Below are 23,830 nucleotides of genomic sequence, written 5' to 3' on the forward strand. Positions count from 1 at the left end.
GTGGAAGCGTTAGGGGTGACGTGGGGGCCACGTATCTTCTTCAAAGGACGAGAATATGGAGGATTTGCTCCGAGTGGGCCGACTCTGTCTTCTCCATCCTTTATGACTTGAAACAGTTTTTTACAGTGTGACTTTGTGGTAATAAATGCACCTCCGTGGTAAATAAAGTGGATTTTTTTTTCTTTTATTAATTATTTATTTAGTCTAGTAATAAATACACCTCTCTTTCGTCTCTTCTAATAAATTTATAATAATATCTCCCATTCTTATATTGTCGGTTACATAATTAAAAGATAAAAATAAAATGTACGAAATTACAGAAATTGAACCCATTGAAAGAGGAAACTTATGCATGAGGGGTAAGTAATACTCTGAAACTTATGCATGAGGGGTTAGTAATACTCTATGGGAATGAAACATTTCTTTCAAGGGTGTAAAAATTTCTCCTTAACATGATAGGTATTAGATTAAAACAGACAATATTTACTAGCGGTGTGTTTGAGCAGTTACAAATGATATCAGAGCAAAATACTACTGGGTGGTGTGTCAATGAAGATACTAGGTCTCCAAATGGGGTGAATTGTGGGGTGGTGTGTCAGCGTAGACACTAGGCTCCCAAGGGGCGTGTCAGCGTGGACACTGGGCCTCCAAGGGGTGGATTGTGAGATCTTACATCAGTTGAAGAGGGAAACGAAACATTTCTTATAAGGGTATAGAAACCACTCCCTAACATACTCGTTTTAAAAACGCGAAGTTGATGTCGATATATAACAAGCCAAAACGGACAATATCTACTAGTGGTGCATATGTTACCGCTACACAGAATTTCCTCTCTTCTTCCTATTGTTATGGCTTCCTCAAATGCTCCATATTTTTCAACATTTAGCGAAAAAAAAAAGACTCAAAATGCCTAGAAAAGAGAAAAAAAATGTAATTAAAATTGAAAGAGATGGGTCCTTGAGCTGTGAATTGAAGCATCACAGCTCACATGTAATCTTAGCATTTATTTGATAATGAAAAGGCTGATAAGCCTTGCCTTTCTTCTGCCCCAAAGGCCCATCTGTCACTTGCTCTTTGATTACCATTGCTAACCAAAACCCCCCCTTTGTCTCAGCTGACTCATTATCACATGCCTTTTGTGGTCCTAGCATCTCATTTTTGTTTAACTTTTCTCCTCCATATCGGCCATGAAACCTCGAATTTCGACTCGAGAGAAGCTGATCGAGTCGAGTGTTGGAGTGAAATGTTAATGTTTGACTCCAATTCCCACTTCTATCTCTCTGTGGTTGCTTGTGTGGATGGATATTGGATTGCTCCAAGGTACTCACTCAGCTGCAATGGTCCTGTAATGGGAATTGGCATGTTTGATCAAGTGAGACGTGACTTGTGAAGGGTCAGTTTTCATTGTCGCCCCCATCCTGCTTCTAAAAGGCCTCAACATTCATAATTTAGATGGCAATTGATTGTGGCGTTGGCCGAGCAATGACGTGCCTTCGATTCGGGGTTGGCACATGGTGGTGGCTGATGGTGGTCCTTACTTTCCATCACCCGCCCCCCTGCCTGCTCGATGACTCTGTCAACCCCTGCAAATCTCGTGCTACCTGAGAGTTGTTTAGACTTAATCAAAACATGGTGGCATGGCATTGGAGTGGGACGTAATAGTTGAAAAGAAAGTGTTACCTAAACAGACAGATTTGGCATTTGCGTTCCCAAGATAATGGTTTTTTCTTCTCCTTTTTCATTTGGCCAACAGTGGTTTCCACTGCATATTATATGGTCCAATGGAGCATCATTAGATACTTACCTTCAAGACTCTAATACCAAAAGTGGGCACCATTGAGTTGAATCCTTCCAAGTTGGGTCGGCATTGGACTGAGCTATCTATCAACTCAACCATTTGCCTCAACAGATCTCTAGAAACTTCCAGCAAACTGATTGTGGTCCTCTTTTATCATTGAGGAACATCTTATCTTGCTATGCCACCATCTCATCTTCTTCACCTGATTTCAACTATCTTTTGAGCCTGTCAGAAGCCAAAGAGATGTCAAATTTCAGCAATGAGGGATTAAGAATGTGGTAGATAGTTTCATAAGCAACTGTTGTTTACTTGGAGTATCTGTCTAAGGATTAAGTGTAGGACCACGTTTCTTTGTGTTTATGCATAGGTTAAATCAGCATCAGATTCAGACCTATGAGTTCAATGTTTTCAATTTTCTCCTTGACAATCTCTTCATGTGTGGGCTCCTATACTACCCATATAAGAGGGCTAACAGATAGATTATTAATATGAAATGACAAACATTTAAGCTCAGAACATAGTACTTTAATGCTATATTAACTCACTAATAGAGAGGACATTACTTTTCTAGTACTACATTTAACCATACTTCCATTTATAATTCACCACATCAATAGCGTTCGAGAATAGTGTGACGTTATTTGAATAAAATTGTATATTACTTAGTAAGGTGTCAAAAGTTAAATTGAAGAAGTAGGTATGGGGTAATATTTGAATTTTTCTCAAATAGTCGAACCAAAATCTTAAACTATTTAAGGTATGAGAAATTTTATCTTCTTAGCTGGGCATATCCTCCCAATGGAGTGTTCCAGTGAAATTCCACATCGGTTGGAGAGGGGAACGAAACATTCTTTATAAGGGCGTGGAAACCTCTCTCTAATAGATGCATTTTAAAACTTTGAGGGGAAACCCAAAAGAGAAACCCCAAAGAGATATCTGCTAGCGGTGGACTTGAGCTGTTACAAATGGTATCAGAGCTAGACACCGGGCGGTGTGCCAACGAGGACGCTGGCCCGAGAAAGGTGGATTGTGAGATCCCACATCAGTTGGAGAGGGAAACGAAACATTCTTTATAAGGTATGGAAAACTCTCCCTAGCAAACGTGTTTTAAAACTTTGAGGGAAGCCTAGAAGGAAAAGTCTAAAGAGGACAATATCTGCTAGCAGTGAGCTTGGGTCACTCGGGTTATTACTGTTCCTTCCTAACTTTTGAGTTAAGTTGTTTTTAACATAATACTAGAGATGTAAGACACTTCCAAATGTCTTATTTTCTCTAAAAGCTAATATTGAGGTAAAAGTGAGAGCAAATCTAAAGGGTGTATCCAGAACATTATTTTTTTATGATTATAAACTTAAAATTTTGGGCTCAATGCAATTTTACATATCTTATACAAAATGATAATGAATGTGAGTAAAACAATGAAGAACACTGACAGGTTGGGCAATAAGATGCTCAGAAATTGCAGCAGGGAAGACATAGCCTCCACAGTTGCAGCCTTCGTGTTTGCCTCGGGTCAGCGGTCGCCATTCTTTCTGGGCTTCCATTCCATTCTGTCTGTAAACTGTGAATTCAAGAAGGCGAAGATAATAAGCTATATGTTTCAGTTTCAACAAATGAGGGAGCAAGAGCTAATGAAAAGATAAGCAAAATTACATTGGAAAAGCAAAAGAATGTGAGCTGTTGGTGCTGTCATTCGACCCAAGTGAGTCACTGCCCACATAAGATGAAAATGAGGGCCTTCTCACTGTGTTGAAAGCAGGATCAACCTCAGAGGAACCATCATCTCTCTGATAAACAAAGCCATAAATGCTTCTGTACCGTCCTGTTTGGTTTTCTGGTGCATAGTCTTCGGCTGTGGATGTCCTGCCACCGCCCCCTACTCCGCTCGGTGATAAACCGGAATCGTGAAAGACGTTTCCATGTTCATTGTTGCTTCCAGCAACTCCTTTGCCTTTGAGCTTGTTCTCATCAAGTATCTTAGTCAATGATATTGCAATAGAGTTGGAAGAAGCTGCTACCCTTTTACCTGTTACCTACAAAGTTTGCAGACAATCAAATCAAGTCATTGAATTTTACAAAGATATGAACAAGTAAGCTAAGCTGAGTTTATTCCACCTTTCTATCAAGATGCAATTTAGGCACAGATTTCTTATTGGAAAAGTCAGAAGGGATATCATCTTTTGCATCATAACAAAACTTTTGGTTCTCATTTACTTTGTTCAATAAATTTTTCTCAACGACCTGTGTTGAGTCAGTACTCAAAATCGACGACTCCAAGTCCTCAGATTCTTCAGTTGTTTTGATGTCGCTTTCTGCTACATTACTTTTGAGCATGCAGGCTACATAACCATTTTGTGTGTCACAGTTCTCCTCAAAGCACTCCTCACAAGAAGTTCCTGCTTTGTCAATGCAAATGTCTTTCACAAATTCATAGTTGGTTTCTTGAAGGAAAACGACAAGCTCGGGCAGCTCGTCGTTGATTGAACTCGTCGAGGAATACCGACTCATTCTATCTCCACTTGCTTCTGATTCACCAGGATCATCTTCACTCTCTTGTACAATACAGTTTCTTCTCTTAAATGACTCAACATCATCAACTTTCCCTTTGTTCTTCTCCATGCTTGGACTTTTACACATATTGTTCACTACCAAATCTGAAAATTCATTCCTCATTTATTCTTTAATGATGAACAGATCACCAAATTTCCTGGTTGGTAAGGTTGATCCTTCCAATTCTTATGAGGCTGACAATGAATTTGTGCAACACTAAATAAAACACACAATCAGACATCAATCATCTTATAATTGATTCCATGACATGGAAAACAAACAGACATTCTATTTAATGTTGTTTTGGGAAAGTCAGCTCCTCTGATTGAATATCAGAAACAGTCTAGAATGTAACCAAAACCAACACTATCATTTTCACAAGAAAGATCCCAAGTCTAAGTTTCTTCCCTTCTTTCTTTTCTCAGCAGCCAAACAAAGACCTCTGAAATTACTATGAACATATATATACATATATATAAACAATCATAAGATTTGAGAAACCCTTCAAATCAAGCAATCTCATCCCAACAATTCCTGCACAAATAAAATGTACAGATGATCAACACCTGCTTTCAGACCAGATAAATCTTAGACAATACCTTGCCAATGTCAGAGCTGAAGCAAATGCAAACACTTGGAGAACATCAAGAAAGTAACGTCTAAAGGACAGTAAAAATTGAAATCTCCAATCTCCATCTCCATAAAGATTAGAGAAAGATCAAAGTAAAAGTTAAGCCTGCAGAATTACAGGGCCTTATAAAGCAGATGTAACTCAAACGCATAAATGGAGGCAGCTAGCACACATTGAATGCCCATAAAAGTTTTAACGGTCTACATTGACTAAATCTCTATTTGCTGCACAGCCCTATATAGAAACAGCTTCATTCAATTCAATGAATTATGGAAAGTTAATGATGATATTCGAATGCACTAGCTAATAGAAGATATGAATGTAAGCGTCCAGACTACGAAAATTTATTCAGTACAATTGTAATGAATCTCGTCGGAAAATACGGAATCCTTAATCTTATTCGACCGGAATAGCTGTAGAGATCATGAACCAGTGTAAAATGGTAGCCAATCACAGCATCCATTTCTCTGAAACGGGAATGTCCTGGCTGAGCGATACCCACGAACCAGCCGGAAAACCGCCGTCCCTCCGACTACGTTGCCGTTGTACTCTCCCTCCACGATAGCTTGTCGCAGCTGAAATCCGCAACTTCCTGTTGAGACGGATAAAGATGAATTATTTCTTGTTACCCAGATGAATTATTTAACCTGATTAATACATAGTTATAAATTTAAATATTTGTAATTTAAAATACGAAATAAGAAAAGAAAAGAAAATACGGTGCGTTTCAGTAAGCCCAAATTCTGATTAGGCCCGACAGACTAGAGGCCCAATTATCTGGGCTTTTACACGACGAAGCCCAATAACAGTAAAATACACGGCCCATAAATCAAGTGCTTTGACGCCAACTTCACGTTGCCGGTGAGCGAAACGATCATCTTCCCCGCCAAATTCCTGGCCGTATAAAATGGACTCCAGAAAGAAGCTCTAGAAGGAGAGAGATTGCAATGGAGGAGAGTGAGAGTGAAATCCGAATCAAAACCCTAACCGGAGAATCACTGACCATCTCCATTTCCGGCAACAGAACAATTGAGGACCTTAAACTTCTACTCAGGAAGAATTTCCCCTCTGCCACCGTTTCCCCCAATTTTCACCTCTTTTCTAAGGCAATGAACGTCTCAATCTCTCTCTATCCCTCCCTATACGTCTACTTTTGGTTTTGCTTGATGATACTTGACATTTTCGTTTCAGGGTACTAAGTTGAAACCGCAGAGTGAAATTAGTGCATGCCGCATTGACAAAGGCGAATTTCTAGTGCTCATTCCATTTACTAAAAAGGAATCTTCCAAGCCCCAACTTCGCGATCAATATGTACAAGGATCCAGTGTTTCGGGCGGAAGCTCAATTTCTCAATTCGCTGATTCTGCATGGTCCGATATGGTCCAGGATTTGTCGTACTTACATGACTGTTCTGTTCAAGGGAGAGAGGGAAATGGCCTCGAGAGTGAGAGAGGGAATTTTGAAACTGGAGGTGTTGATGCTGAACTGGCAGCGACATGTAGTACCGGTTCTTCTAGTTTGAAAGCAAAAGAGAAAAAGGGTTTCGTTTGTGATGACTCGAATGGGATTTTAGATGACATTTTGAGGAACTTGTTATCGTCTCCTACTGTGGAATTTTTAAGCGAATACAATTGTGAAAACTTGATTAAGTTTTTGGAGTCTGTGGATTGTTTATCAGACCCACGTAATGAGAAGTGCTTGTTGGCAAAACAAGCTAATACCCGAAGTGGTAACAGAAAAGCGCCAAATAGAACACTTTGTTCTTCATGCCTATGTCCAGTATGGCTGAAGAAGATAATGAAGGCATTTGCTTTCTTAAATGTTTTATCAATGTTTGCTCAACTACGAGAGGAAATTATAACTGCAAGTCGGTTGGAACAAGCAATGGACCTGCTGCAGAAACATGGAATTACGCTTCGTATGGAGGACATGAAGCATCTCTCTCTTCTCTGTCCCAAGGTACTTGATTCGGTGTCCGTGAGCGTTTTCCAAGTTTAATGGGGGATCATTATATCATCATAACGAGAAATTGCAAAGAAATTCTTGGTTGTCAATTTACATGCTAAATAATGGAAAATAGCTTAAGCGACAAAAATACATTACGAGTGATGGATAATTGTCAAATTGTAATGACTAGGTTCTTTTTCGTTGTGTATGGATTTCTTAAGAACTCATGCTATTACATCATCAATCATTCACCCAGCCTACAGTTTTAACTAGTACATATTCTGCCCGTGCCAGGTAGTACATTTTGCAAGTGGCACTTTGGAAGATAGCTATGATGATAAGATTATCATTGTTATTTATTTGACCGCACAAAATAGTCGATGGACAGCTGATAATACGGGTAAGTTGAAATTCAGACCATGATTGAGATGTATTCGATTTCCAATTGGATTTTGCTTTATTTACCTAACGTTGTTGCTCTACAGCATATAAACTGTCCAAAGCACCAACAGATATCACTCCATTGAAGAGGCGGGAAAAATCATTTAAATTTTACCTTTGGGATGCTATTAAAGGCCATATGGTGTGTTTAACTGTTCCTTGTCTCGTTGGTTTTGTTATAAAATGTTTTCGCGACGAAGAAATGACTTAAGATCATCCATGTTGTTATTCACACCGTTGAAGTTTTATAAGATGAGTAGTTTAATAGAGTTGAATGAATTTATCATACTTCAAGATTTCTTGTTACCCAGATGGTATTGTTGCCATATATCTCCTCCTTCGTGTCTCGTATATATACCCAGATTTTCTCAATTTCAATATCCAGTCAGGACTTCTCCTATCCCTTCTCCTTGTGGATGACACGCGTGCTTTGAAACAAACGGTGCCGAATATTAGGAATAAATAATCCAAGTCATGTTAATAGTTCTTAAGAATTAAGAACGCTTTTCAAGTATTGTTTTATTATGTATCGGTGGAAATGAGTTTAATATCTGACCAGAAGTTCCCAAGTGGTCCAACAGATATGATGATGACTTCAAAACAACAAAGGACGATGAATATGATTTAAAATTTTTGCATTGCAGTCTCATCTTTATCTGTGCATTCATTTGGGTTTATTATCCAGCTAGTATCTGTGTATCAGTTTCTTTATTCAGTGTTTAATTCATTGGCTGGTGCGAAATGCAGCTTAGACATGGAAGCAGAAGTGAGATATGTGTGTCTTTTTCTTTGGAAGATTTAATTACGTCAAAAGCGTCTGCTGTGGATGGAAATGAAGCAAAGCGAGCAAAAAAAAGTGACATGGCTTCGTCGAGTTTTAAATCTGACCGAATACAATGTCATGTATGAAATTTTCGTTGGTATATATTTAGTTATGGAGTCGTTTGGTTCTCTTTTTGCAAATTGTCAATGCAAAATCTGACAGGAAATCAAAAATATTTTGAGCTTTGATGTTGATTTTTCTTTGCAAGAGATGTGATTTTCTAAACTTTGCTATCCCATGAAGTGTGCTTGTGTGTCTACTGCCCATTCACATTTGACTATAAAAGTTTATATCAACCTTTTTACATACAGCATTCATGAATCCAAAAGTTTTACCTCTAATTTCATGTCTATAATAGTTTACTGCATGGTTTGTATGCTTAATTACAACAGCCATATGGTTTCTTGGCTTGACAGGACACTTCGAAACTCTTACCTGAGAATATGGTTGAACATCTTGAAAAGGGTATTGGATCTGAGGGCCAGGTATGTGGCTGAGGAAGTGAAACACGGGCTCAAATTTTATTTAATTAATTGATAAATCAACATGGTTAGTCGTAGTCTGTCAATGGTTGACTAGACCATCCAATGAAAAAGTGGAATTAGCATTAAAGTTGTCTTTTCCACATATTTTTAGTTGTTAATTGAGAAGTTTGATATGTATAATTCTCTAAACAGATAGTGCACGTGGAAGATATTGCGGCTAGAAAAGCTAATTATGTGGAAATTCCGGAGGAACTTTCTAATAATGTTATATCAGCACTTAAATGTATTGGAGTAGCAAAGTTGTATAGCCATCAGGTATGCACTCTGTTCAAGTCTTTTTGTGATCATTTTTTATTTTTTTATTTTTTTATTTTTATAAGAGACAATTTCATTGATGAGTGAAATTTACAAGAGGGATGTATAATCCATGATGTTTACAAAAGACTTTCCCAATTTGCAATGAGGGAGGTATAACTATAGGAAGTAAAAATATTAGACAGTTTACACTAAGATATAGCTTGGTAAACAACATTGTCGAAAAGTTTTGTGTAGATCTGTGTCGTTTCTGCAAATATTCTATGAGTTCTTTCTTTCCACAGATTCCAAAAGAAAGCCATGATGAGGTTTTTCCATAATAGGGCTTTTGCGTTCTTGAAAGGGTGGTACGTTAAGGCCATATCCAAAAAATCCTTTACCTCCCTAGGAAATGTGAGATGTCATCCGAATATATTAAGAATCGTTGTCCATAAATTTTGAGTGTATGTGCATTGCATAAACAAGTGACTTTGTGATTCGTTTGCTTTCTTGCATAGTGGACACCAATTTGGAGAGAGAGTGATGTAAGGCATTCTTTTTTGAAGATTTTCACTTGTGCTGATGGCTTTATGCGCTATTTCCCAAAGGAAGAACTTCACCTTTTTTGGTTGATGTCCTTTCCATATTGTCTTTGCTAGCGTGAGATTTATTGCTTCTACTTTATCCCCATGTCCATCATCAATTCCTTTTGTGATCATGACAGTTCTATTTTATTTTATTTTTTTAATCAAGGCTCACTGGAGTGAACTTTTGTGAACTCCGTGCCTCACTTGTGGGTTGATACGACTTATAACTTGTATATATTCATTTTGAGTTGAATACATTTTCTTTAATAGAAAAAAAACTGTTTTGCATTTCTACTATATTGAACTTGATAGACAAGGTCGATAGAAGCCTCCCTGGCTGGAAATCATGTTGCAGTTGCTACAATGACATCAAGTGGAAAATCTCTGTGCTATAACTTGCCAGTTCTTGAATCAATGTCTCAAGATGTCTCATCATGTGCTATTTACTTATTTCCAACTAAGGTATGTTCTCTGCTGCATTATTGGATAAGTTGTTTGATACAAATTTGCTTTGTATTGAAATACTAAATCTTTTTACACATTTAGGCCTTAGCTCAAGATCAACTCAGAAATTTGCTTGTCATGATGAAAGGGTTTAATGCTGACCTTAACATTGGCATTTATGATGGTGATACCTCACAGTCTGACCGGATTTTATTGCGTGATAATGCTAGGCTGGTAATTTATGAAGGCCTTTTCTTAAGCCTTCTCCTTCCTTCCCTAAACGTTAGTCTGAAAACCAAGTTCCTGCTAAAATGTTCTGTTCTTATACAGTTAATCACAAATCCTGATATGCTACATCTATCAATCCTGCCACAGCACAGACAATTTAGTCGGATATTATCAAATCTGCGGTAATGTGTCACACTTCACAGTTTATCTTTCCGTTGTTCAATGTTCACTCTATGTGGTACCATGTTCCATCCCTTGTATCATTCTCTCTCTAACTTTTGTCTTCTTTCTTTTTTAAATACTTTGGCCTTTATGTTTATCCTCAATTAATTTGATTGCCTTGTATTGTTCTTGCTGGTTGCGTGTGCACTAATTATGCTGATGTTTCACACATTAAACTGTCAATATTGTGTACATCTACCTCAAGATTTTATCACTTGATTTTCTTACCCAGGTTTATAGTCATTGATGAGGCTCATACTTATAAGGGAGCATTTGGATGTCATACTGCATTAATAATACGGAGACTTCGCCGGCTTTGCTCTCATGGTGTGGATTACCACCTAGCGTGTAAATGGAAATTGAGGGAGTTATTCATCTAAATTTCAACTTTAATTTTGTTGTAAAAAATATTCTGTTTTCTTGTGCAGTGTATGGAAGTGATCCTTCTTTTATATTCTGTACAGCAACTTCTGCAAATCCACGCCAACATTGCATGGTAATTGTAATGACTATTGCTAAAGCCATGTGCTCTTAGTATAGATGTCTACTGTTGTTTTTTAGTACAAAAAATATCAAACAATTTAATTATGCATCCTGTTTTTCTCTTGACACTCGTTTGAAAATGTATAGAAGCATCTTCATTAGTGCAATATATGTTTTGTCTACTCTGACTTAATTGTTCTCTTTGCTATAATTTTAGTCTAGTGTCTTTTGTTGACATAATGAAGTGTCAAAAAAGTGGCAACATGATGGATGAGATTCAATCCAGGCATACGAAGGGTGTGTAATAGAGTGCTTTTACAAGAAGTTCTCTTGTTTCTGTTATAAGTCTTTCTAAAAAATGCTTAATATTAAATCTAGTTTTTTTTTTTTTTTTGGGTGTAATTATAACCTTGGTCTCGTTCTTTTGATTGGACCCGTTTTTGTAGTTGGTTACTTTTGGATTGGAGGCCCTTTTGTGGTTAATTTTGTACTCCAGCTTCTCTTGGGCTTGGTTTTTTTTTTTTTTTTTTTTTAATGATTATTATTATTTTTTATTTCTTGGAATTCTTTCATTTGTTCAATGAAAATTCGGTTTCTTATACAAAAAAAAAAAAAGCTTAATAATAAAGCATCTTGTGGGTTGGTTTTAGTTTTTCACAAGTATTTTGATATACTTAAATGTGTTTTTTTTTTTTGGTTGATTGATATTTGCTTCACAAAAATTTCTAAAACCAACTATTTACTGACACAAAAACTATTATAAGTGAGATGTGGGGTGTCGAGAGACTAGTGTGAGAAAATGTGTGAAGAGAGAGATTAATTAGGAAAAGTATGGATCTGGAGAAAATCTTGAGAGAGATTAGTAAGTAGAGTGTATAGAGAGTAATCAATGAAAGAAGTCTCTCTCCTTTATTATACATCCTTTAACTTTTAAATGATTGGCAATGACTGTATCCTTGTCGTTTTCCCAGTCATATTCTTTCAATGCAAAATCAACTTTGACTTCATTCTTTATGAATATGTAAATGAATTGAAATATGTCCCTTTTGTAATGCTTCAGGAACTTGGAAGTCTGTCGAGCTTAGAGCTGATTGAAAATGATGGAAGTCCTTCTGCCAGAAAACTATTCATCCTCTGGAATCCTATTATGGTACTCTCTGTAGGTCTGTCAACATAAATTACATGATAAAGTAATACTGATTTTTCCTTGTTGCTTCTGTGGTACAGGCCTCAAAAAATTCTCAGAGAGGTATTGATTCTCTGCAGGGTACAGAAAAGAATGCTAATTTCAGAAATCCAAGGCAACAACTTTCCATGTTTATTGACTTCAGTGGATGAGAACCAATCAAAGTATCATATCATTTAACACTTTGTTTGCCTTTTCAGCCCAATTATGGACATTGCGAGGCTCTTTGCAGAAATGGTTCAGCATGGACTTCGCTGTATTGCTTTTTGTAAAACTCGTAAACTTTGTGAACTTGTTTTATGCTACACGTAGGTGATACTTTGTAGTTCTAGTATATCATTCTGTCTTTTTGGTTTTAATATTTATTCTATTACTTATGCTAACTTCAATTTCACTCGGCCGTTCAGTGATAGTTCCAACTAAAATTTGCAATTATTCTTTTCATTGTTAAAGGCGTGAAATTCTGAAGGAGAGAGCACCCCATCTGGTTCAGTCTGTGTGTGCTTATCGGGCTGGATACACTGCTGAGGTATATGAGACGCTTCTATTGTTGAAACACGACAATTCTGTTATCTCTGTATATTTTGAATTGCGGAATGGAAACCATGATGTAAGGAAATTGGTCTTATTGCAAAATAAAATACTGATACGAAATTCTTCCTCACAAGAAGGTTGGAGCTCTAGTTAGCATTGAAGACTTATTAAGAAAGAGCTTAGATAGAGAGCTCCAGATTGAGCTGAAAAACAAATACTAAAAAAAGAAAAAAAGAATTATAGTCCAAACCTCAAAAAGTCCTCTCCTAGTTTCTTTTTTTTTCCTTCTCTTCGGGGAGGGAGGCTTAGATGCATTAATCAGCCACCTCCCAGATTTTATCGCAAAGATCATGAAAAATCCCACAACTACCATCTATCTTTATGTGTATGTGGGTGGGTGGGGGGGTTGGGTACTTCTCTTATGATGCTTATTGTAATTTAACTTGTCCAAAAAATGCATATTCAATATGGAGCAGGATAGGAGGAGAATAGAGAGTGACTTTTTTGGGGGAAACCTTTGTGGTGTTGCTGCGACAAATGCCCTTGAATTGGGTATTGATGTAGGCCACATTGATGCAACTCTGCATTTGGGCTTTCCTGGTAGTATTGCTAGGTAGGGTTCCTTAATCTTCTTTGTTATACTTGGTCTTTTGACTTTGTCCTTAATTTAGGTTTTTTGGTTTCTAATACTTTTATTCCTCCATTTGCTGTATTCTTTTGAAGCTTGTGGCAACAAGCAGGCAGGGCAGGAAGGAGAGAAAAGACTTCTCTTTCTGTATATGTTGCATTTGAAGGGCCTCTTGATCAATATTTCATGAAACACCCTGAAAAACTTTTTGGGAGCCCAATTGAGTGCTGCCATATTGATGCTGAAAACCAACAGGTTCCAAATTTGATAGTGATGCTTGAAATTGGTGGCTCACTCCCCGCTTTAGTGAAGTTGTAGTTCTCATATTTCTTGATGCTGCTTTTTTAGGTTCTTGAACAGCATTTGTTGTGTGCTGCATATGAACACCCAGTTTGTATGGTTTATGATCAGAATTTGTTTGGTCCTGGCTTAAACACTGCTCTAATGTCTCTAAAAAGTAGAGGAGATTTGATTCCTGCACCATCATGTGGTTCATCCAAAAGTATTTGGACTTATATTGGGAAAGAGGTATGTAAGTAATCAATTGATTCAGTCTCTGTTCTTTTGGTTGATGGACTAAAGTGTATTACTTATCAGAAATTGGATTTTGATACAAGCCTGTGGTTAACTGAACTATGATGTTCCTATTTTAATATTTTCTAGAAAATGCCTTCACGCTCAGTTAGTATCCGAGCGATTGAAGCAGAGAGATACAAAGTTGTAGATCAGTGCCGAAATGAAGTTCTCGAAGAGATCGAGGAAAGCACGGCTTTCTTTCAGGTGACTGCTGTTTAGAAAATAAAACCATTGATGTATTTAATAAGCAAAATCCTATCTATTTTTTATTCAAAGAGATTAATAAAAGGTGAGGCAGGATCCTTTCATTTCTACTTTTTGGTTGCTCGATTGCCATTTTATGAAACTAACAATATAGGTTTCCGGCTATGTGGTTCAGGTTTATGAAGGTGCTGTTTATATGCATCAAGGACGAACTTATCTGGTCAAAAGCTTGAATTTGTCAACTATGCTTGCTTTCTGTGAAGAAGCTGATCTAAAATATTACACAAAAACACGTGATTACACTGACGTTCATGTTATTGGTGGTAGTTTGGTACGTTTGACTTATTGACTTGTCGCTTTTTAACCGCTATCTTTCTGAAGTTACATATTTGCTGTATATTGGATATCATATCTTCTAAATTTTGGATTTTGGAAAGTGTATTTCTCTGTTAGAAATGTAAGTGGTTTGTTTCAAAAGGGTTGTGGCTTTGGCATTTACGATGGAGAAACGTGACAAATTTTAAATCCATAAAAAGTATTGTTACAGTGTTTTTCCGTAGTTCCCAATTTTAAATAGTTTCATGTTGTTAATTAGGCCTATCCAAGGAGAGCTCCAAATATTCCGCTCTTAAAAACAACTGCACAAGCAAATGATTGCAGAGTTACCACCACTTGGTTTGGTTTCTATCGAATATGGAAAGGAAGTAATCAAATTTTTGACACAGTGGACCTCTCCCTTCCAAAATATTCGTACAACTCTCAGGTGGAGTTTACAAACTCAGGGTACTTGTGACCTATTCTTTTAATCAATTGGCCTGCCATCAAGTCATGTTTTTGTTAACTTTTTTTCTTAAAAAAAAAAAAAAAGAGTTCTTCCATCACTCCTGCTGATCTTATTTTCCCTTGCTATGCTAAGCAGGCAGTTTGGATTCCAGTACCACTATCTATAAAAGAAGAGGTGAATAGGAAAAACTATGACTTTCGTGCAGGCTTGCATGCTGCTTCACATGCTCTTTTGAATGTAGTACCATTGTAAGTCTTGCGTTAAAATGTGTTTAAAATTTTCTTCAAAGGTTATGCTCTTGGAACTTTGTGTTACTGAACGTGTAAATATGGCATGCTGTTGTAACAAGCACCTGTAAGAAAAGAAGGTTGGGGTCAGGGGATTAATGAGCACCTTCTCCACCATCTCCCTACATCCTTTAGGTGGGATCCAACTAATACTAACTAGCCAGATCTCTGCTCCATAGTTTCGTAGAGAAGAGAAACCTTTAGAAATCCAGGTCAAATGCTGCATGCATAACATGCGCCATTAAGAGGGGATTACGAAAGAAGATCTTTGGATAAAATGCATGGTGTTTATCCACCCTAAAGTTAACAATCAAATAAATAATTTAATTATCTTCGGGATTTTAGTCTTTGAGAGCAGGGTAAACAGAAGGATTGAGATTAGACATTGAATGAGGAACAAAGAAACTAAGTGAATCTGTATATTGTAGATTCCGTAGATTTTTTTTTCACTCTAGGGGATGGCTTGAAGATTTTTTCCTCTAGGGGATTAGACTTTGAATGAACAAAAAGAAGGATTGGGATTAGACATTGAATGAATAAACAGAGATTCATGGGTAATGTTGAACCGTTGGGTGCCAATGAAGATCAAAATTTTCTGCTATCAACTTAATTACAAAGCCTCAATGCATCTGAAATGATGCACGATAAAGGAGCCCTTATAGCCTCAATGCAGCTGAAATGATGCTCAGCAAAGAAAAATCAAAATAGACTGAGGCATTGGTGCACCTTATATGACCTTTCTGCTACATTGGTGCACCTTGACTAGAAAAATCAAAATAGACTGAGGCATCTATTCTTGTAAACTTTTTCTCATGGGAAACCGAGCTATCTTTCAGAAAAATGAAAGAGATATATTTTTCCAACTTTTGGAATACAGTATGAAGGAATTCCATGCATCATGGGTATTTATTGCTTGGCTCAGTACAACTTGGTCTGGCTGATACATGGACACGGTTTGTGTGGTTTGAGTGGAGAAGCAAGAATTCATCATTCCTATGGGCTTTATGCTTTGGGTGATGCAATAATCACGAAGTTAGCTACTGGGGAGAGGTCTTTGATTTGGCCAAATTCCAATTTTCCTCTTGGTGGTCACTTTCTTACCCTGTTCACAACTTCACCTCTTCAATTGACACAAGTTGGAGCTAACAGGTCAAGGCATTACTTATAAACGTTGGAGGTTCTAATTACTGAAGAAAGAAAAAACACGAGAAAAATCTATAAATGTTTGCTGCTCTTTTGTTAATCCTATAAGTTCAGCATATTTTCAATCTCAGCTCATCACTGTTTCTTGCAGACGTATAATTTGCAACATGTCTGACTTGGCTCCTGAATGTGCAAATCCTCATGATTCTCGCTATTTTCCAGAAAGGATTCTGTTGTATGATCAACATCCTGGAGGAACTGGTATGTCACTTCAGGTGAGCAACATGGAATTCTTGCTGCTGTATTTTTCCTGTATGTTAGGTGTGGGTCAATGCTTGAAGATCCAAGATCCTAGAATTTTTTACTGCTGTCAATTTCTTTTTTGTGTGCAAAATCATTAGAAATGTGGTTGTTTTTTTTATTATCAAGAACTTAACCGAACTTGTAACAGATTCAACCCGTTTTCATAGAGCTGTTGCATGCTGCTTTAGAACTTCTCACCTCTTGCTGCTGCTTCGGAGAGACCGGCTGCCCTAATTGTGTCCAAGTTTGCTTCAATTTCCCTCTCAAAATAATAATAATAATAGAGAGAAAAATAAAAATAAATTGTAGGTCAAGGTTAAGACGTTAGAGTGATTTTTTTTCCTTTTCCCAGAGTCTGGCCTGTCACGAATACAACGAGGTTTTACACAAGGATGCAGCCAGTTTAATTATCAAGGTTCGAACTTGTAATCCATGGATCTTAATTTATTTCTGCTCGTGCTACTTTGTTTTGGAAATTGACTGAATTATTCATCCACTCAGGGTGTTCTGGATGCAGAGAAAACATATTACAGGTAAAATTTCTTGATTGCATGAATCTGAGGACGAATTAAGACTGTTATTTCGAGGGTCAGAAATCTCTCCCCACTAATTCACAAAGCCCAAAATATTCCTTACCACACTCATCTCCCCATATCTCAACACGAACTGTCTACTGCGAAATCCCCTTCTTACACCTCCTAGTATAAGTATGCACGCTCTGCACTACCCAACACAAATCCTGCATATGAAATGAAGTCTTATCAAAATATAATAAAATGGGAAGTCCTAATTTTACATTTTTAACCCAGTTGTATTAACATTCTCTGCTGGAATTTTCATCCAGTTTACTTATGAATGGTTGGGAAGTAAATTCAGAGAGTTATTTGTCTTTAGTTTGCATATGAAATGAAGCCTATCTAAATACAATAATTCAGTTGGCCTTTGAATTATTTCACCAAAGTCCAGCCTAATAAATTTGCTGCCATTCTGATGAATAGCCCGTAGGCATAGAGAAGGTGGTGGCTGAAATAGTCGTGGTGTGCTGATGAGTGGCGACAGTGCACCTCTGATCCACCTGAGCGTGTCAGCGCTGCGCCATTGACTTGAGAGTTGTGATAGGTGTTGAAGCTCCCACAGCCAACAACCTCCTCCGGAACGTTATTGATTGAGCTTGAGGTAAACAATAATCATTCTTGTCCTTTCTGAACATTTGGAAATTTGTTTTCTTTCTCTTCTTCTATTTCCTTTATTCGATATCAGTCAGTTTGACCCCATAGTGCCGAAGATTGATATCCATTCTTCTTTTTTCATCAGATTATGAAGTACTTGCATGAGATTTCGATGAGACTTGCGAACTGTAAGGTTTCTGACTTTGATTTCTTAGAACTCTGTTCTTTTAAAAATTTGAAGTTCCTTTGGTGATATGCGTGTATTTTCTGATTCAAGTTCATGGGTACTTTTGCATAGGCGATTCACAGGTAGATCGGCTCTTTCGCACAAATCAGAGAACTATTGTATCACATCTCCCAATTATATGCGCTGACGGCTCAAACAATTCATTACTTAGGCTTGACTGAACCTCGTTAGGATATATGTATATATATGTTTCTTAAAAGAATTATACATGAAATGATGGCTTCAATTGGGAGTAAAATTTTAGAGGAATTGCTCTTTTTGCCATTAACTCTTTCTTCGCTAATGTTGTCCAATCGGTTGAAAACTTGAGAGGCATCGCTGTTTCCATAATGGGGGCTATGCTGACTACTGTTTATTATAGTTGGCAATGCCTAGCTTCTTAACTAGAATTAAACAATGGAACACCTCAAATTTAACAATTGAAGCTTTCACCATTCATTTCAAATACTCGTTAAACCTCCATCCCATGTGCTACTTCCAAAAATGTCGAAAACATGTTATCTTATTTTGTTTATCGAGATTTGAAAGGCCTTCATGACATGCACAAAGTAACGATTTGAGTCGTACAATATACCAAAGTTGAGTCGGCTGAAGCACAGGAGAACTGAGTATGAACAATAAATTGGTTTCATTACATTATAACTAAAATGTTGGGACAAATTATTAAGAAATTGACATGCAAACAATAATCTATAGCTTGCAGATCATGAGGGAAGTAAGAAGAAGAAGAAGAGACCTACAGCTTGCGGATGGGATAAGAAGCTATCACCAACCAAAAAATGGACACCCATAGCCATTTTCCTCATTACATTTTAACTTACTCTAATGTGTAAAAAAAAAAAAAAAAACATTCAATTTTCTCATCTCAATAAACAAAACCTCCTAACATACTCAAAATTGTCTACTTTTTGAATCTACAATGAAAGCATTTGGTGAAAGGTACTGGAAGTGCCAAATGAAAGTAGTACTTCACTTTTAACTTGTAATGCAATCTTCAAAATAAGGGTGGCTTTGGTTTATATAATGTTTCCAGAGAGGTTTGTACCTTGTTATGCCCAGCTTCATCCATGGCTTCATGTTTCCATTGAAGTGAATTACAGCTGCGCTCTCGATCAACCGGTTGTCGATGTTCAGGTCATATCCTAAACCTAAGACATGCCATCTCCGGTCTAGTGGCTCCGTTAGCCCGTAGAAGGTTAATAAACCAGGAGGGAGAGTTCCTGGCTTCCAAAGCAAACCGTCAGCATTTTGTTCCTGCCAGTAATGATACCGACCAGTTACGTTTGCTTTCCTCCATGCAACGAGATCAAAAACATTCATTCCAAAGGCCCATCCACATGCCTGTGGATCAAACTTCGAGCTTATGATCGAGTTGGAGAAATTCAGGTACTTGTAGTAACGATGAAACGCTTCGAGGCAGGTTTCAACTGCTCCATTCACGTTTCCATGCAAATCGAGAGAAAATAGTGGCGTGAGGTCTTTCTGAACGACAACATCATCATCAAGGAACACTACCTTCTCTAGCTGTGGATAGATCTCCGGAATGTAAAACCGAAGATGGTTCAACAGCAAGAGATACTTCGGGTTCCGCAGTTTCGGTTCAACTGCCAAATCTTGAAGCCCTCCAAAATAATACGCTCGTGTATTTGGATCGAGCATTTGTTTCAGAACAGGAGCATAAGAGGCATTTAGCCAAGAGAAGTCCTCAATCTTCTGAACTTCTATTGTGGATCCTTTGAAATCATTACTAAGGAACCAAGTCTGCATAGCTCCATAGTTGATCTCATTTGTGACAATGTGGAAGACCAACTGTTTTGGATGATCAGCATTCAAAACAGTAGAATTGACAACAACAGACGTCGCCAAGACATTATCCGAAAATATGCAAAAATGATAGAGATTATTATCCACGACACGCTGGGAGTTTCTCCTTTCATCTGCCTGTTCTTGAAAGGAAGGATATCTCATCCAATCAGCTATGAGTTTCACATTTAAGCAGTGAAGACTCTTAGGAAGAGCTTCAGCTGCAAGTTGCCCGAACACTGTGCTCTGGACCGTGGCAGCGTTCGCCCGCTCTTCAAGGGCTTGAATATGAGACTTCATTGTCATTATTGTCGTTGAAATATCGTAATGAGTGTCTTGAGCCTTGAATATTAAAGCGGACAGGCTTTTGATTATAGGTTCTGCTTCCTCTAGAGTGATGGGTTCCCCTCTCATCACAGCTTTTGAAAGCAATAGCTGAGAACTTCTGATTTTAGAACTCAGCTCCCAAGCAAGATGAAGATTGCTATGCTCTTTGGCAATAACTAGATAAGCTTTCGCAAGTGTGATTTGCTCCGATAATTGTCGGGAAAACGATGTGGCACTCGATATTTCTTCGGTGAAATTTAATCTGTCATGAGCAACTTGTTCAATTCTTGAGTTTCTCTCCTGCAAGAAAGAGTGGTCATGTAAGGAGTCAGCTACTCAACATTTAAGCCGTAATATGCAATGAAAAAGAAGAAGGAAAAACTATGAAGAGGACTGAATCACTACCAGCAACGTAGAGCTTACGTGCTGCCAGTCGGACATACGTAGAGCTTACGTGTAACGGTGCTGTTCATTTTACTCTCGTAAATTACGATGAGTTTCTTTTCCCTTGCACATCTGCTCAACTTAGATGACTGACCATTGAAGTTTTATTCGATTTGAACTACATATATTCTATAAGATGATACCGTGAGATTCTAAATTGGTTGAAGAGAGGAACAAAGCATTCTTTATAAGGATGTGGAAATCTCTCCCTAACAGACACGTTTTAGAACCATGAGGCTGACGATGATACGTAATAGGCCAAATCAGACAATATCTGCTAACGATGAACTTAGGCCGTTACAAATACCCTTCATGTTTAAACCACTTTTATATTCTATATTTCTGTACGCAGCCAATGCAATGCAAATCAATTATACAACCAAAAAAGAACAATATTTGAATGTTTTACCTCATTAAACAACAACTATATTGTTTCAAAAACAACAGAATGACTAGAGAGATCGTCGTATGACATTTTGCATTGCCTTGTATGAGTAATCTGAACTTATATTTTTAATTTACTTTCAAGTATAAAAATATGACAAAACCATGAAACTGATGACTTCCTGTAACAGCCCAAGCTCATCACTACCAGATATTGTCCTCTTTGGGCTTTTCCTTTCAGGCTTCCCTTCAAGGTTTCTAAAACGCATCTGCTAGGGAGAGGTTTCCACACCCTTATAAAGAATGTTTCGTTCTCCTTCCCAACTGATATGGGATCTCACACTCCCCATACCATTTTCTAAGCAAAACGTTTGAAAGCCACGAAAATGTATTTGTGATGTCCCGCATTGGTTGGGGAGGAGAACAAACCACCCTTTATAAGTGTGTCGAAACCTTCTCCTACATACGCGTTTTAAAGCCTTGAGGGAAAGCCCAAAGAGGACAATATCTGCTAGCGGTGGATCTGGGCCATTACAGTATTCTTCTAGTTACTCCAACGAGAGATCGACAATTTAACAAGAGAAGTGACACGCACCACCGAGATCTATTTTGCTTAACTTTAAGGTATCTCGTGTCTATCCAAACCTGCTCTACTTCAAACAAATAGTGGCAACTTCAACCATTTCTATCTCATTGGCAGAAGAGTCTAAAAAGCAAATTTCCTCATTAATTCTCACATCAGATGAGAGTAAATTCCACATCAAAGTTTAAACAAGTGTAAACAACAAAAAGGTCTCCTAATTATTTCCTCAGCTACTCCATAGTTGTGGTCCTTTGTGAGAGTAGGGCCACCTAAAATAGACTATGTATAGTACACAATCGATTCAAACCAAACCCCTAAACATATTAATTAAGCCATAGAAAACACTCTTTACCTACAAGATTGCTTCACAAATTTGATATCCATGAATGGATTGAACAGAACTGGAAGCGTATAATGACAGCCATTGATAAAACCACATTACTATCCAAGATTCTTATTGCTAATACCACGATAAAACTAATGGAAATATACAGGGAAGAACAACATGATTATATCATGTTGAGCTCAGAAACCTCAAATCAAAGCAACAACAATTGAATTCATAAATGTCAGAGCAGCAGAGTAAGCAATGATTCAGCCAAACACAAGTTGGAAGAAATCAATTCAATCGAAATCGAGAAGTTGAAAACGTAAAAGTAAATTAGGAGAAGAAGGGGCATTACCAGGAGGTGCTGTTCGATACGATCTTCACTCTGGTTGTGATGAACTACAAACAAAACGAGTCCTACGATTGTAAAAACCCCAAAAAGCGCCCAGATCCAATGCGTAAACCTCCGTCGAACCGGGCGGCGAAAGTCGGCCGGCCGGCGCCTCATTTTTCACGGATCACTTCCCCCGATTCAACACGAAATCAAGAATCCGAACTGACCCATCTCCCAGATTCAATCAAAAGGTAGAAGAAGTTGGAGTATTGAATCTACAATCACTGTGGGGCTTAATCTCGATCAAGTCAATAGAGGCTGTTCAGTTGTAAGAAATGCCCACCTTTTTATTGAATCTAAAAACCCAAGAGAAGGCAAAGAATAAGTACCCAGAATCAGAATCAGTCCTACAAGGCAATGACTAATAAGAGTAAGGCTGATCTGTATGAGCTATAGCAGTAATGAAATTCATAAATTCACAAAACGGTCTCTCCCAAAAATGAAAAGGGGGTCTGAATGGAGCATAGGCTAAGGAAAAGCACAGCTCATGGGAGCATGTGCTGCGGTTTTGTAGTCGCCTGATGAGCCAGCGAGGTTAACTTGAATTGTAATTACCATGTAAAATGCTAGTTCTTTTGGCAACACCATAGTTGCTACGCTGCCCAAACACATCAAAATTTACAATTTTTTTGCCCCCACTAAGGATTTTTCATCTCCATTTACTTCTGTTCAAAAAAAAAAACATGACTTTGTAACAAAATTGAAAATTTGTGATGATTTGCTTGCTGGGTTTTATTTTTTATTATTATTAAAAAAAGTTTTTGGTAGGGTAGTTTCATTCAATTTTTTTTTTTTTTTTTTTTTTTTAACTTATGTATATGAAGATTTTAACCTACGGTCCTAAAAGAAAAATTACAGCGTGCTTGTACATTAGAATTGGACGTTAATTTAAATATTACAAAATAGTGAAGAAAAAAATAAAATTGAAAGATCGAGTTAGGTTGATTGTTGACATGACATAATGTACTTTACACTAATAAGATTTTTAATTATTACTTCATAAGTAGGAACAAAAATAACTTACTACAAACTAACTATATTTGAATGACATCTTTATAAAAAAAATTGTAACTTCGCTCTTAAATTCATTCATAGTTATACGACCTAACATGGCTTAATAATTTATAAAATGCATAACTTTTTTAAGTATATAAAATGCATACCCTTTTTAAGTACAAGTATATATATAAACGGTCACATCTATATGAAACATATCCACGTTTCATATGATTTAATATGACTCAACAATTTAACGGTTCAGCTCCGAATCAACTAGATGTGTTCGTAATTTATTATATTTTATACGGTGGATTTTCTTTGTTAAAAAATGAATTTATTATATTTAGCTAGATGAATGTGACAAGGAAGATTTTTGTTGCACCCAACTTGGAAAAAGAGAGAATTCAATGATTTAAGGCAACTTTAATCAGCCACTGAGTAAAAGAAAGGAATATGTTGCTGCCTTTGCAGTGAATAACAAACAAAGCCCTGCGCCGACACACAGCATTTACTTCTAAGGACAAACCAACTAAGCAATGACAAGCTCTGAGACTAGCTTGGGATGGCTTACAAG

The 23,830-nt window shown here is 37.3% G+C and overlaps 3 protein-coding genes across 11 annotated transcripts; 1 reads left to right on the plus strand and 2 right to left on the minus strand.

Annotated features, from left to right (window-relative positions):
- Positions 1–768: 768 nt before the first annotated feature.
- On the minus strand, positions 769–5,626 carry LOC111793924 (uncharacterized). Of its 5 annotated transcripts, none has more exons than XM_087122887.1 (6): positions 3,914–5,626; positions 3,452–3,831; positions 3,232–3,359; positions 2,108–2,244; positions 1,681–2,023; positions 769–1,601 (listed from the first exon to the last, which is right to left on the minus strand). In XM_087122887.1, the coding sequence occupies exons 1-3, from the start codon at positions 4,469–4,471 to the stop codon at positions 3,251–3,253; spliced, it is 1,047 nt and encodes a 348-aa protein (XP_086979013.1). In that variant the 5' UTR covers positions 4,472–5,626; the 3' UTR covers positions 769–1,601; positions 1,681–2,023; positions 2,108–2,244; positions 3,232–3,250. The 5 variants fall into 5 exon arrangements, with proteins under 5 accessions (XP_086979013.1, XP_086979014.1, XP_086979012.1 ...); XM_087122888.1 differs by having other exon boundaries at positions 2,108–2,249; XM_087122886.1 differs by having other exon boundaries at positions 2,108–2,266.
- A 134-nt stretch (positions 5,627–5,760) lies between these two features.
- LOC111793522 (UBQ, helicase-c and DEAD-like helicase domain-containing protein) lies at positions 5,761–18,256 on the plus strand. 5 transcript variants are annotated; one of them, XR_015420533.1, is made up of 30 exons: positions 5,775–6,085; positions 6,171–6,938; positions 7,221–7,326; positions 7,412–7,509; positions 8,115–8,270; positions 8,607–8,675; positions 8,868–8,990; positions 9,869–10,018; positions 10,103–10,234; positions 10,331–10,410; positions 10,683–10,777; positions 10,879–10,946; positions 11,994–12,083; positions 12,161–12,234; positions 12,320–12,427; positions 12,573–12,648; positions 13,130–13,266; positions 13,377–13,536; positions 13,630–13,809; positions 13,945–14,061; positions 14,237–14,392; positions 14,657–14,824; positions 14,981–15,093; positions 16,427–16,550; positions 16,727–16,822; positions 16,931–16,993; positions 17,080–17,111; positions 17,577–17,754; positions 17,893–17,935; positions 18,046–18,256. XR_015420533.1 is itself a non-coding variant. In XM_087122883.1 (27 exons), the coding sequence occupies exons 1-27, from the start codon at positions 5,927–5,929 to the stop codon at positions 17,113–17,115; spliced, it is 3,702 nt and encodes a 1,233-aa protein (XP_086979009.1). In that variant the 5' UTR covers positions 5,770–5,926. The 5 variants fall into 5 exon arrangements, 1 of the variants encoding a protein (XP_086979009.1); XR_015420534.1 differs by having other exon boundaries at positions 18,057–18,256; XR_015420535.1 differs by lacking the exons at positions 17,577–17,754; positions 17,893–17,935; positions 18,046–18,256 and having other exon boundaries at positions 5,765–6,085; positions 16,746–16,822.
- A 349-nt stretch (positions 18,257–18,605) lies between these two features.
- LOC111793840 (hexosyltransferase GAUT11) lies at positions 18,606–22,854 on the minus strand. The gene is made up of 2 exons (XM_023675900.2): positions 22,219–22,854; positions 18,606–20,424 (listed from the first exon to the last, which is right to left on the minus strand). Exons 1-2 carry the CDS (start codon positions 22,369–22,371, stop codon positions 18,970–18,972), a joined length of 1,608 nt encoding a protein of 535 aa, XP_023531668.2. The 5' UTR covers positions 22,372–22,854; the 3' UTR covers positions 18,606–18,969.
- Between the last annotated feature and the right edge of the window lie 976 nt (positions 22,855–23,830).

Source organism: Cucurbita pepo, chromosome 4, assembly GCF_057944985.1.
Source record: "Cucurbita pepo subsp. pepo isolate OVF chromosome 4, ASM5794498v1, whole genome shotgun sequence".
NCBI classification, from domain to species: Eukaryota; Viridiplantae; Streptophyta; class Magnoliopsida; order Cucurbitales; family Cucurbitaceae; genus Cucurbita; species Cucurbita pepo.